Source organism: Chinchilla lanigera, unplaced genomic scaffold, assembly GCF_000276665.1.
Source record: "Chinchilla lanigera isolate Chin_1 unplaced genomic scaffold, ChiLan1.0 scaffold00012, whole genome shotgun sequence".
NCBI lineage: Eukaryota > Metazoa > Chordata > Mammalia > Rodentia > Chinchillidae > Chinchilla > Chinchilla lanigera.
This window is the reverse complement of record NW_004955413.1, coordinates 26,715,372-26,729,734: the sequence shown is the minus strand read 5'-3', so window position 1 is coordinate 26,729,734 and position 14,363 is coordinate 26,715,372. Positions and strand designations below refer to the sequence as shown.

The 14,363-nt window shown below is 45.4% G+C and overlaps 1 protein-coding gene across 1 annotated transcript in view; it reads right to left on the bottom strand.

The window, feature by feature from the left end:
• Positions 1-1,859: 1,859 nt before the first annotated feature.
• Ep300 (E1A binding protein p300) overlaps positions 1,860-14,363 on the bottom strand; it is a gene marked incomplete in the record, with an annotated part of 80,323 nt that continues 67,819 nt past the window's right edge. Inside the window, 9 exon segments of the mRNA XM_005379339.2 lie at positions 1,860-5,147; positions 5,387-5,668; positions 7,840-8,001; positions 9,724-9,888; positions 10,224-10,389; positions 11,361-11,474; positions 11,996-12,142; positions 12,262-12,412; positions 14,247-14,314. Of these exon segments, the coding sequence (XP_005379396.1) occupies positions 2,943-5,147; positions 5,387-5,668; positions 7,840-8,001; positions 9,724-9,888; positions 10,224-10,389; positions 11,361-11,474; positions 11,996-12,142; positions 12,262-12,412; positions 14,247-14,314 (3,460 nt within the window).

Here is a 14,363-nt window from a genome sequence, read left to right as displayed (position 1 = left end):
TTTCCTGCATCAGTTTCCCAAGTGCTGGGGTTATAGGCATGTGCCACCATGCCTGGTTACTTGGCTTCTTTTTAATGCTAATCATTTCAGCAACCATATTCTACCATGAACCTAACTTCAAATCATTCAGCTTTGGTCTTTTCTCCTGATTTTACTACTGATCTGGCTAAAAGCAACCAGTAGTGTCCATGCTACTGCCAGAACATTGGGCTGCCTGGAAAGTTTCTCTGCCAGATCAGTTAGTTTCTCTGCCAGATCCATCAGTCTCTTGCAAAATCTCAGGACATAGTGAAAGTCAGACATACTTTTTACCAGAGTGTAGCACATACAGCCTCTAGTCAAATTGCCACTGGAGCCTTCTTCCCTGCTGAAACCTCTTAAGCCTGGCCTTTAAGATCTGTACTCCTATCAGCATTCTAATATTCTGAGTTCTGACCATAATCACCCATTATACTGTTTACAACATTCTAGGACTTCTCTAGCTAGCATCTCTAAGCTTTCCAAATTCTTCTCACAAACCAGTTTCAAAGGTTTCTCAACCACATGGTCAGGTATACTCACATCAATATCAACTTGAGCCACTTCTGTGGTAACAAACTATTTTCCCATTGCTGGGACAACATACTCTATACCTGACAATTCGAGGAGGAAATGTTTACACTGGCTTAGATTTCAGAAGATTCAATCTAATGCAGAAGTGGCACGGCAGAGGGGATTATTAGAGGAAAGTTGCTTAACATATGGCAGCCAGGAAGCAGAAGAGCAAAAAGGGAGCTACACCCTTGAAAGGCATACCCCCAGTGCCCTGCTCCTTCCAACCAGTGCCCACCTTGATCATGAAAAATTTGGCTTGACACTGTAGACCTAACCCATAACAAAATTTGTTTAGAGGTGGTCTTGCTTAGTCCCAGGCTGCTCCATCTGGACTTTAACTTGGGATCATACTGCCTCAGCCTCCCAGAATGCTAGAACGCCAGGCATGACTTTGGTAGGTCCCACTTCATCCTCTCAAATGTAAATCCCAGTTGTGCTAGCACTGTTGGTTGAAAAGATTCTGTTGTCTTGACTTTGAAAAAAATCGATTGACCGTAGTTTCACTTGTTGACTGTCAGTTCACTGATCTAAATGAGTCCTTGTGCTAGTACCACCCAGTCTTGCTTACTATAGCTTCACAGTTGTTTTGAAATCAGAAAATGTTACTCCAGATTTTGTTGTTTGTAGGATAGTTGTGGCTATTCTAGCAATGCCAACAGATACTCAGTGACTGCACTGAACCTCTAAATCAGGAGATTGCTTTAACGTTAGGTTTTCTGATCCATGAAGAATGTTCCCCACTTATTGAGGTATTTGGCTTCTTTCAATAATGTGTAGCTTTAAGTGTGTGGGTCTTTTGCACTGTTAAATTTATCCCTAAGCATTTTACTCCTTTTCACACTGGCCTATATCATCTTTGAATAGGCTAACTTCATCAAGAGCATGGACTTCAGTAAATCATGTCGAGACTGTATTCCCTGGCTGCAAAGCCTGGGAATCTCACCTGTATCATCTCATGTTGCAATGCTACTCAGCTGTCTTTAAGTTTTGCACAATTTTCTTCCATCCTGATCCCAATTAACGAAGTGTATAAAGTAAAAGAATGTATTTTCTGCTTTTAGTACTGCTTTCTGAAGTAACGGCTTGGTTTTCCCTTGAACTTTGGACAAATTCATCAGTATCAACTTGAGAACTCATTGTACAGAATAGCTGAGGAGCCTGTGTGCAAATGCCTTCCTTTTCTCTTCACGTCCTAAGCACCAGGCACTCACAGTGGTGCTATCCAGGACAAAGTTGCACCCTCAAAAAGCAAATCAAAGCCTGAATGTCTGTCTCACACAGTTTATTTAACAATAGGTAATAAGAAATCAAATTTAACAGTCTATACAGTGATCCAAAGTTCATATTTATAAGTAATCAACTTTAATTGCATGATTTACAACAGTTGAGGGTTTTTGCTTTCTATTTTCAAGTTTTATAGAAGGTTTTTGTGTGTGGGGAGGTGGGGGGGGGCAGAATGAGGAGGAAGAAAGCAAGCAAAGAAGAAACCCCAGGGACACTTTGCAGGTTAAAATCATCCCACTGGAATCGTTTCTTACCCTCTTTTTCATTTTTTTCCTGTTAGATGTAAAAATAAAAAAAAAAAATCTTTCAAGAAACAGAAACCACAATATATAATACATCAATTTGGCAGCTGCCCCTGTATATTTTGAAAAAAGTCATTTTTCTCTCTACATGTACAAATTATTTTAATACTTGAAGTTTTACGCTCAGACTTACGGAATAGAAAATTTTCTGGAGCACAAAAGTTGACTTGAGGGGAGGAAAGGCTTTTTTTAAAACATTTTTAAAAGAATGAACATCTTTGCACCCAGAGAAAAAAAAACTGGTATTTTAATATATATTTATATATATTTATATATATATAGAATGTAATTTTAAAGTAACATTAACCCCTTTGTCCTCTGGTTTTAGAAATGTTCTTTTAACTCTTCCATAAAGTGAGGAAAATAGGGAAAAATGTCAACCATCTGCACCAGTAAATAATAACTATTAATATTACATATTTTCATTAATTTAAAAAAAATAATAAAACCTATTGGAGGTGCAAGGCAGGAGCATTTGGTGGCTTCAGACCTCAGCCTCCTCCCAGTGCACACTCGAACCACACACACACGGGAAAACAGGCTGGGGACGCAGCCATAACAAAAATATATTCTTTGTGTCCTATCATCCCTCAGGTTCATCTTGCATGTTTGCTTTAAACCACAAACGGCTACTGCACAGTTTTTATGTGTTCCAAGGAAAATTGTCTTTTAGGCTAAGAAAGATTCCAAAAAATTGTTTTCAGTACAAAAAGTCTTAAGAGAAAATAATTTTTTTTGCTCCCAAAATACTACAAGGTGTCTCTAGTGTATGTCTAGTGTACTCTGTGAGAGGTTTGGATTCAAGTCTGAGTTATCGGTGCTGAGGCCCAGGTCCGTGGCACTTGCACCATGGAGGTTTGCCATGCCTGGATGGCTAGCGAGCTGAGAGAGCATCGGATTCTGGTCTGGGCTGGCAAAATGCCCTTGTTCCATGGGGTTGGCGGCCTGGGCAGCAACCAGTCCAGGATGTGGGGAACTGGTCTGTGGGGAAACATGGTGTGGAGAAGGCTGAGGCTGCATCCTTGGGGACGGGCTGGAGTGGGGGGGCTGGGACTGTGGTCGTGGAGAAGGGACCGGCTGGGGAGAACGCACTTGATTGGAGAGAGAATTTGGGATCTGCTGGCCTTGAAGGTGTGGGGACTGGGCCTGGTTTGGAAGCATATGCTGCTGGGGGCTCATGGGGTTGGGCTGAGCAGGGGACCCCATCTGCTGCTGGAGGAGTCGCTGCTGATAGGCCTGCAGACTGGCCCCTGCCTCTGCTCCCAAGGCCTGGGGGAGCTGGCCCATCTGTCCCATGTTGCCTTGTTGCATCTGCTGCATGTGATGCTGCATCCGCTGCTGCTGCTGCTGCTGCGGGGGGTAAACAACTCCCTGGGGTTGCTGAAACTGGTTATGGTTGGCCATTCCAGGGCCTATTCCAGGCCCCGCGCCCTGCTGCTGCTGCTGCTGCTGCCGCATCATCTGCTGTTGTCTCAACATGTCCCGGAACTGGGAAGACATGCTGCCGTGATTTACGTTCATTGGCTGCGCCTGGGGGCTCATCCCTCCCATGGGCGGCTGGAGTGGCTGCTGAGGCTGCTGCTGGCCCAGGCCAGCCCTCTGCACGCCTGCCTGCATGGGATTCATGTTCTGCATGGCTGGGTTGGAGTGGACCCCCTGCTGACCCGGCATGGCTGGTGGCTGCAGCCCGGGCTGTCCCTGGGCCATGCCAGGCTGTCCAGGGAGAGGCTGTGGACTGGCACTGGCGTACTTGGCAGCCCGCTGTTTTATGAACGCAGCCAGCAGCTGGGGGTTGGCGTGAAGGATACTAAGCACCTGTTGCTGCTGCAGGGGAGAGCTGGGGGACCTGAGCGTCCGCAGGAGGTTTTGTAAGGCTTGTTGAGACACAGTGCCCGGTTTGAGTGGGCTCACACCCACCTGGCCCAATCCTGGCTGTGGAGCCATGTTCAAGGGCTGCCCGTGCTGGGCCACTGACATCATGGCCGGCCTTGGCATCCCGGACTGGAGTTGCTGGGGCTGAGGCAGTCCTCCTTGGGCCCAGGGGAGCTGCTGCTGCATTGCCGTAGGCCCCATCCCTGGCTCCAGATGTCCACTGGGACCTCTGGTCATGGGAGGTGGGTTCATACCCATGGGAGTCATGGGAGTCATCTGGGGCACCTGGTGCTGGATTGGCCTTTGGAAAATTTGCACATGGGCCATCTGGCGCTGCGTCTCAGCTGCTCTCTGAATCTGCATTGCCATTTCTACTGCAGCAGGTGGAGGCCCTGGAAGGGGTGGCTGTGCAGTCTGAGGAGGAGTTGGAGGGGTCACCTGACCTGCTGCCTTACCCTGGGACACTGGGCCAGCAGTTTGAGTCCTGGGCAAGTAAGGTGGCATGTTGGTGGGAGGGGTGGGCTGGGGCTGAGAGGGGGGCTGGGGCTGGGGCGTCTGCGGGGTTGTTGGCTGTTGTCCGGTCGGTGTAGTTGGAGTGGCAGGAGTTGGAGAGGGCAGGCCCTGCTGCTGCCCCACCACACCGGTGCGCTGCATGCTGGCCATCCTCCTGCGCAGCATCTGGGCCTGCTGGAGTCTGTGCTGCAGCTGCTGCTGCCGGAGCTTTTGCTTGATGTTGAGGCAGAACGGCACAGGGCACTTGTTCTCCTGGCAGTGCTTGGCATGGTAACAGCAGAGGGCAATAAGCTGCTTGCAGATGGGGCACCCGCCATTGGTTTTCCGTTTGCAGCCCTTGGTGTGCTGTACAACCCGTTTCATCTTTTGGCAGGAGGGCAGGGAGCAGTTGGCGTTGCGGCACTGGCAGGCGTGGACCAGGGACTGGATGCAGCGCTGGATGCTGAGGCGGCGAGAGTCTCCCGGGCTCTGGGTGGCCGCAGCCTGCTGGTTGTTGCTCTCGTCATCTAAGCCAAGACCCAGTTTCTCCATCTTGTGGTCATGGTTTTTAGTGTTATAGCAGGTGATGCACAAGTCATAATCCTGGGGAAAAACATAGAAGGTGCAGATCAACTCAAGATTGCATCATTCAAATCATCTGAAATATTCTGCTTAGATCAGAGCTTTTTACAGAACAGAACTAGCTGCTGAACTCTGCTACTATCATGATGCCAGGCCCTCCCCCGCCCCAGCTCTGTTTCAAGCATGTCTGCGTCACCCTTCAGACCAGGAGACCACTGGCACATGCAGTGCTGACCCCTCCTCCTGTGACTGCCGCCTACCTCACAGACAGTGCAGTGCCAGCGTGTCTCCACATGGTGTTTGCATTCGTTGCAGGTGTAGACAAAGCGGTCCTGGCTCTGCGTGTGCAGCTCCACAAGCATGCACATGGTAGACCACTGGGCTCGTCTCAATGAGGAGAACTCCAGGTGCTTGTCCCGTGCAAGGGTGAGGAATGCATCCCGCCCATCCATCAGATCACAGGGGATGAGAGGGTCCGGGTCGACAATGGGAGGCAGGGAGTTGGCAGCAGGGCCAGCAATGAGGCGGATCACAAAGAATACCTGTGGAAGAGAGGCTCACTCTGACTCTGGACCACAGTGCTACCAAGGCAGACAGGATCTGACAGCACCAGGTAGGACGTGTGGACACAGGGGAGCTTCACCATGCTGTCCTCTCCTTTCCTAGCCAACTGAAAGTCACATCCTCTTTTACCTCCTTCACTTCATTGACTAATTCCTTCCAAGAAGAATGATGAGGCTTGGGATCACCACACACACACTGCCTTTTTGCTTCAAGTCTACTTTTAAGATGTAATCATTGTTTAACCTGAATCTAATTACAGGAAACCAATCCCAGCCAATCAGATAAATCTAAAATCATGCCTTCTTTCCTAGAAGCTATCTGCTAAAATAGAGAAAGAAAGAAAACATAGGAAATGGTATCAGGGTTCCTCTGCAGCTTTCCTATAGGTCTGAAATTTTAAAAGTTAGTGGGATTTCTTTTTCATTGTTGCTAGAAGCAGTAACATTTTCTTCATGAAGTCTGGAGACTTGTAACAATCAGTAGTTCCTATAAAGCTTAGTCTAAGGGCTACAACAAGAAGGTGGTAGGAGCCCGGTGTGGTGGCGCACATCTGTAACCCCAACACTTGGGACGCTAAGGCAGGAGATGGCTGTGAGTTGATGGCCGGCCTGAACAACATAGCGAGCCTCTGTCCCACCCCTCCAACACACCGAAAGAAGCTGGTAACATATGTGTACTTGAATATATTATCATGTACGTAGAAATGCTGATTAAACCAATTTAACGGAAAGCATTACCTCAAAGAAGCTGGCTACATACATGTTTGAAATTAATTAGCACATCATTACCTCAAGAAATCAGGAACTTGTATCAAACTACCATGGAACCCACTATTTTCATCCACTTTTGGGAGAATGAAAATCCATGCAACTTGGCAGCAACAGTGGCCATCAGTGAGTCAGGCGCATTCACTGCTGCAACTCTGCAGCGAAGCCAGTGCCCAACTTTGTAAACGAACTCCCCACACTGTGACTGGAGCTCCGAAGATGAAAGCCACAAATGTGTCCACCATGGAAATCAAAGCCGTCACAATACATTCTTGGGGCCTTTCCCCACTGCTCCAGGCACGCTAGAACTTTGTGGCATGAAATATTACTTGAAACAGCTCATAATTATGAACTGCTGATATTCATCACCTAATTACCGAAGACCCCACTAGATCTCAAGAATCTCCATCTCACCAGCCTGGCCGTGGTCATGGTGAGGCCTCTAGTATCTCAGGCACCATGCTGACCACATCAGCCGGCCAGTGCTCAGCTACAGAGGGTCGGGGCAGAGAGGACTATGGGAAAAGATGCTCTGAGCACCCCGAAGGCTCAGCACCATGGTAACATTCCAGAGACGATTTTAGTTCTAATTCCATAGCTAAAAGCAAGCCTCTCATTCCCCACCACAGAACTGCCATTGCTGTAAGTACCAGGCCACTGGAACAGAGACCTAAAATCATTTGAGGAATGGGAAATAAAGAGGGTGGGGGGAGTTGGAGTGAGAACTTACGTCTGAGAGGAAAAGAAGTTCAGCAGCGATAACTGAAAAACTACTGCTAACTAAAGAGGCTTATAAGCAACAAGGTTAATCAAACTGTGACTTGAGATTTTATTTCTTTACCTCCCCTCCTCCTCCCTGAGGAAAGGGCCTCAACATGCTGAACAGGCACTCTCACTGAGCCCCATCTCCAGCCCTTTTTAGTTTTATTTATTGATATTATTTATTTATGTATTGGTACCAGGAATTGAACTCATGACCTTGCGCTTGCCAGGCAGGTGCTGCACCGCTGAGCTGTATCTCCAGCCCTTTTTTATTATTTTAAAATGTACTTTACATACATATTTTTAAGCTTTAAAATTCTGCATTTCTAGGTTTCAAGTGCATTGAATTTACAATCCCCTTCCCCACCCTCAGGCAGAGGTGGGGGTATCCACATGCAGCAGCTTGCCCAGCTTTTAAGTAAGTCGCAATCCAACCGCACCTGGGTGTGTAACAGCCACGCAGTGCAACGCTGACCGCTGCCTTACAGCCCATGCCGAGCACCCCTCTATGCCCAATTATCCCTCACAGGAATGATGCCTGGGGCATCCGTCGTCAGTGCCAACTGGCACGGGCAGCTCCTTGAACCCTGCCCTGCAGCTCCCCAACTGAGGCCCCCTACCTCTTTGTGCTTCTCCATGGTGGCGTAGAGCTTCTGTGAGAGGTCATTAGAAACGTTGGGCATGCCAGGCTTCTTCTTATTGCCCCTACTTAGGCTGCTCTTATTTTTGCTGGTTTTCTTATTATTCTTCTTTTTAGCATTTTTGCTATCTCCCTTTGTCACCTACAGGGCAGCACAAAGGAAAAAAAAATTAGTTTTTGTTAAGAATCTGAAAATAACACAATATAAAAAAAGATTTTGTTCTTTGAAACTACAGATTATTCTCATGCTTACATCTGACATCACTAGGGCTGGTTCACACACTGCTGCTTTTTAAGCTGTTATTTAAAAGCAATCTAATGCTTACTAATGTATTTGGCCTAGTTTTCTATCTGAAGACCAGGCCCCTGCACGAAAGCAATGGCAGCAATAATTTCTATCTGCCTGGAAGGGTGCCACAGTCCATAAATTCTGTTCAGGAAGCCTGAGATCTGGATTCAGAAACAAGGAGCACTGAGCAGTGTGGGCAGTGAGAGTGCACGGAGGCACGCATTCCCCCATCCCTACACCTCCTTCTCCGGCCACTCACCCGAGAACTTTGTTCCTGTCTTTGGGAGACAGGGTCTCACTCTGTAGTTCAGGCTGGCCTTGAACTCACCATGTACCCTAGGCTGGCCTCAAACTCTCGGCAATCCTCCTGCCTTAGCCTCCCCGGTGCTGCGATTACAGGTGTGTGCCACCACACCTGGCTATCCTACCGTTTTATAAGCTTCCACAGCAAAACAAAAACACAACCCACACTGAAAATCATCCAACCAATTAACTTAAATTACAAGGCCAAGTTTCTCGCTCTCATTCCCATTTTGTACTTTAGTCCTAGGATCCTCAAGAGTGAGAAGGCCTGGTCCAAGGTCAGTGTTTTTAGTTTTCTCTGTCCTGTGCTCATGAAGACCAGAAGTATCATTTTCACATTTAAAAAGCATTGTTCAGAGAAAACGGTGGGGGGAGGCACCTGGGATGCAGCTCACTGGCAAAGCACTTGCCTAGCATGTGAGACCCTGGGTCAATTCAATCCTCAGAACCGTTTAAAAAAAGAATGAGAGACAGAAAGAGACATAGAAGGTGGGGGGACTATGCCTGAGGTTAAACTATTCACAATGTAGCCCTTCAGCTAGGTTAATCTGCCAGTTTTTAAAGATTTCTATTTCTTTTTTATCTTTTTTTTTTTTGGTCTTATTGAGACAGGGTCTTTCTATGCAGTTCAGGCTGGCCTTGAGCTCACTTGGTAGCCCAGGCTGGCCTTGAACTTGCAACAATCCTCCTGTCTATGACTCCTGAGTGCTGGGATTACAGGTGTGCATCACCATACCCGGCCTTTTTTTTAGATCATTTTGTATTACTCAAAGACCAGTGTAAAATTTGGAAGGTACCTGATGGTGGAAAGATAGAAAACTGGTAAAAGAAACCAGGTATAACTTTTGGGCGGGGCTTGGGGGTGAGTGGGCTGTAGGGAGTGACCCAGAGCCCTCACCATAGTGAGCTACATCCCCAGACTTCTATTTTTTGTTTGTTTGTTTGTTTTTTTCTGGTACTGGGAATAGAACTCATGACCTTGCACTTGCCAGGCAGGCGCTGTGCCGCTGAGCTAAATCCCCAGCCCCGACTTCTATTTTGAGACAGGGTCTAAATTGCTAATGTCCGGGCTCACACCTGCAATCTTCCTGCCTTGTCCCTCCACAGTGTTGGGATTACAGGTGCGTGCCAGCACACCTTGTTCTGGTTCACCTTTCTAAGCTAACCTTTCTTACCCAGTTTACACAACTCCTTTCTAAACTGGAAGTTCAAGCTCACTTCTGGATCACTGTCACAATGAAGGTGGACACTGGACAAAAACAGCACACTTACATCAGTGCTCTCGTTGCTGGTGTTCTCTTCCCGCTTCCTCTCCTCCTCCTCCTGCTCCAGTTCCTTAATGCTCTCCTCCAGAACATTGGGCCAGAAATCACCCTCGAAGTATGGCAATTCCTTTGCACTTGTTAATCGGTCTTCAGTAGCTTGCTTAAAAATATCCTATGAAAATATCCAAGCACAAATAGGAATTTCTATACTTTTTTTAAAAAAAAAAAAAAAAAAAAATAGCATCGATGATGATGTAAGAATAATGTAAGATGAAAATATTTAAAATGGCACAGCTTGTAATGAACGCATTTTTAATAGGTCACAACAGATCTATTAATCTATAAACTCTTCAAAAAGCAAACTTTTCTTTGAAAAATTTTACATAAAAAAAAAATAAAAACCCACACTGTCAAACTGGTGTAATTTTACCAATTACATGGAGAAGGGAGAGCCAGTAGAAGGCCTGTTAAAATAAAGTGACAGTACACTGCGATGGGCCGACTGACCTTGTAGTCATGGACAATGCGTTCTGACGCAGCCTTGTCAAGCATCTTTTTGTACCACTCTTGCAGTCGCTTGGGCTTGGGTATCTTCTGGTCGGGAGGGTGGCAATGGAAGATATAGTCATCCCCCTCACTTGGTGGACACGCCCAAATATGCCCTGTTGTGTATCTGAGAAGACAAAAGGAGCATCAGAAGGAGTGCTACACTTTATTTAAGAGATCACAGGGTCTCATTATGTTGTCCAAGCTGGCCACAAACCCCTGAGGCTCAAGCAATCTTCCTACCATTGTGCCACCACACCCAGGTAGAATGCGACACTTTAAACCACAAGGTAGAAGCCAGGGGTGGTGGCGCACGCCTGTAATCCCAGAACTCCGCAAAGCTGAGGCAGGAGGATCACTGCGAGTCTGAGACCAGCCTGGGCTAAAAAGCAAGCTCAAGGCCAGCCTGAACTACATAGCGAGACCCTGTTTCAAAAAGACAAAAAACCCAAACCAACCAACCAACCAACCAACCAACCAACCAACCAAACCCCACAAGGTAGAGCCAATACAAAAAACAATGATTTCCTTAATGATAGTAACATTAGACATACGGGTCAGCACTAGCTCAAAATTCTTGAGAATTTTAGAAGAGTGTTGTGAACTTCATTCCTAAGAGGGGTAAGATAACTCTGGATCCAAAAATCCCCAATTTGCATTTTAAGACCAAGAAGAACTCAAAGGAACACAAACCATTCTAACAAGAGGTAGGCAGCGAATATACCCCTGAATGTATGTACTTTACAAGTTAAAGAAATAGCTCCAGAACTTAGCCTGATTCTGGTTTTGACACCCCAGTATTAAAGGATCAAATGTAGTTTAAAATTCTGCTGTCAACTGAGTAACAAACCAAACTGCATTTCAATGTATACACAATGGTTTAATGAAATAAAATAAAACTAAAGCAGGATGGGCGAACTAGAGAAATTGTCTTTACTTCCTACTGGTAACATTAATTTCATAGAGGTGTCCGCTAAAATTGAGAGTACAGTTTTCCTAGAGAAGAATGAAGATATGGAAGTGAAAAAGCTATTGTAGTCCATGTCCTACCACAAAGCCACAGTTTTTAAAAAAAAAAGTCATTATAGATATGCTTACCCCAATTTCTTGACATACTCTAAATATCCAATTAGAATTTCATGGTAGACTGCAGTCCTCAAGCATTTAGGACGGAAGAAATGAACACTATCGAGGTAAGATATATACACTCTCCTATATACAACAGGGAGGGAAAAAACACATCACATATTGAGTATTTTACATAGCTAAAAACATAACGCTTTCACCCTGTGCCACTGGCTCACACTGCCCCTCGGAATGCTGGGTAAACAACGAGGCTGAGCCCCGCGAGGAAGTCTGGGTGCGTCTGGCCTCACCGTGGTGTCAGCCCTCAGCAGTAACAGCACACACTGCACCACCGGTGTTTGCTGATCTGAGTGCACTTTGACAGAATTTCTATCCTGGTCTTGACACTGTTTTTGGAGATGAAAATCTGTCTAAACCATATCCTACTTCATTTGTGTAACGTTCTTACACACAAGGATCATTCGCAATAGAGATTCAAGCCTATTTTTTGAAACCAGGGAGTTTGTTTCTAATACCCAACTTCTGGTTGCCATTCACATCACTTCCCTTAACCAAGCACACTTAACATTTTCCTGTCTATATGCTTTTTCACCTGTTATAACTTGAAACCGCCATGCAAATGAAAAGCTAGCCATAGTCAGTCCTACCTCTGGTTGGGTGGAGGGCAATCGGAGCCATACTCTTGAACATGCATTCCGAAGAAACACAAGTCAACACCATCGATTTCTTCGAAGGCAAAGAGAGCTTTGGTTCGGTATGGAAAGGATTCCGCCATCTCTCCACTATCTACAAACCTATGCAATTCAGATGAGGGGGGAGAAAATATGTCATTCCGGCTGGACTCATCAATAGTAATATCTAGATATAAATAATTGTGGATGCAAAAAAGAAAAAGGAAATGATTACTAGATACCTTGCTTTCATGCCTGGTTTGACTTCCACAGTTTTGTCAGAAGCATGAACAACCCTAACAGTGACCTCTCCTGATTCAGGGTGATTTTGTCGCCTCAAAAAGTCATTCACACGATTCTCCAGAAAGGTTCCAAGCCTAGTAGATGGCAACCCTAGGAATGTAAAAATTCAAAGTTACCAAGGTGACCCTGGGCTCAATCTCTCATCTAGTTGGGGGAAAAGCTTAACAAGGCTTCAATTTTTACTGTCGTTCTTGAAGTTCCATCTCAAAACTTCTATGAGTGTACGTTTTCCCAACACAACAAAATAGCTAGACGGATTTAGGTGGAGGGTAAGAGTATCTCACTATGCAACCCAGGCTGGCCTTTACCTCACAGTGAACCTCCTGCCTCACCTCCCAAGAGCCGGGATTATAGGTGTGTAGCACCACACCTGGAGCACTAGCTGGAGTTTTCAAAGTTACCAAGGTAGTAAGTATGTTTTAAAAACGGAACATTTTTTAAATTAGCATCTCATAGCGGCACCAGACCGTACTGACCTTTATCATTCCAATTTACATAGACGTGCTGTTGAAGCACGCACAGCACTCTGATTTCAAAATGTTTCTTCCCAACAATGTTCTTTTTTGGAGACAGGGTCTCACTGTGTAGCTCAGGCTGGCCTCAAACTCAGTGATCCTCCTGCCTCAGCCTCAAGAGTGTTGAGATTATAGGCATTCACCTACCACGCCTGGATCATCATTGTTTTAAAGTTTCCAATTTCAGAGGTATTGAAACTGTACAACAATGAACACCTATGTGCATTTTTTCCAGAATATAAGCATTTAAGAAACAATACAGAAGTCAAAGCAATCCTACAGGTCAGTTAAATATTGCAAAGGCATATAAAAAACTAAATCAAATACTACTGTGAGAGATTAGTGTCAATTACTTGTTAAATTTCTAATACCCTCTCTTCTGAGGGAAAAGATCATGTGAAGCCTAAAGGTAGTCCTAGTAAGTAGCACAGACTAGAGAAGGGTAGGGCAGTGCATGCCTGTAATGCTGGTGATCTGGGAGGCCAAGGCAGGGGGATTCAAGTTTGAAGCCAGGTTGGTTAAGTTAGTGAGATCTTGTCCCACAAACCAACAAAACAAAGGCTTGGGGTTTAGTGCAGTGGTGAAGTGCCTGCCTAGCATCTGGGAAGCTGTGGATATAATCAATGGGGGTGGGGAGAAGGGCTGCCCCCCTCAAGGGATTTTAATTCTGGCTACTCATTGCCATATATGGCCCATGTTATGAAATGCTCTGAAGAGGAATACAGGAAAAGAAAAACATGTCTCTTTTTTTTTGGCACCGGGAATTGAACTCAGGACCTTGTACTTACCAGGCAGGCACTGTATCGCTAAGCTATATCCTTGGCCCAAACATGTATCTTATATATCTTGTGTATGTTACAAATCCTTTTTCTTAGTAATTACTCTTTATATGTGTTGTTGGGGACTGAACTCAGGGCCACATACGTGCTAGCTAAGTTCTCTACCAATGAGCTATGTTACCAGCCCAGAAAAAGGTTCTTATTTTCAGGAATAATAAATTTCATACCCCAAAGCCCATTACACCTCAATTTTACTTTGGTCAAGTAATTTTTTTTTTTTTTTTTTTTTTTTGTAGCAGGAATTGAACTCAGGACCTCATGCTTGCTAGGCAGGTGCTGTGCCACTGAGTTATACTGACTTTGGCCCTGGTCAATTTTTTTTTGAGTCTTTTTCAGTCAGGGTCTTACCATGCAGCTCAAGCTGGCCTTGAGCTCACTTTGTAGCCCAGGTTGGTCTCGAACTCCCAACAATCCTCCTGCCTCAGCCTCCCAAAGTGCTGGGATTACTGGGTGTGAGGCACCACACCCAACAATAATTTTAAGATTAAAAGTAACTCATTTTGAATGGTTCCTTTTCAACTATGGTTTAGAGATGTTTCAGTAGGATTTACCTGTAAGAATGAAACTTACTTTTAGCAGAAAACTTATTTTCTTTCCTGGTTCTTGCAGTTTTCTTCAAGCATCCATCACAGACAAATCTAAAATTTAAGCCGAAAATTTGGTTACACAATGTAGAGAACCATTTAA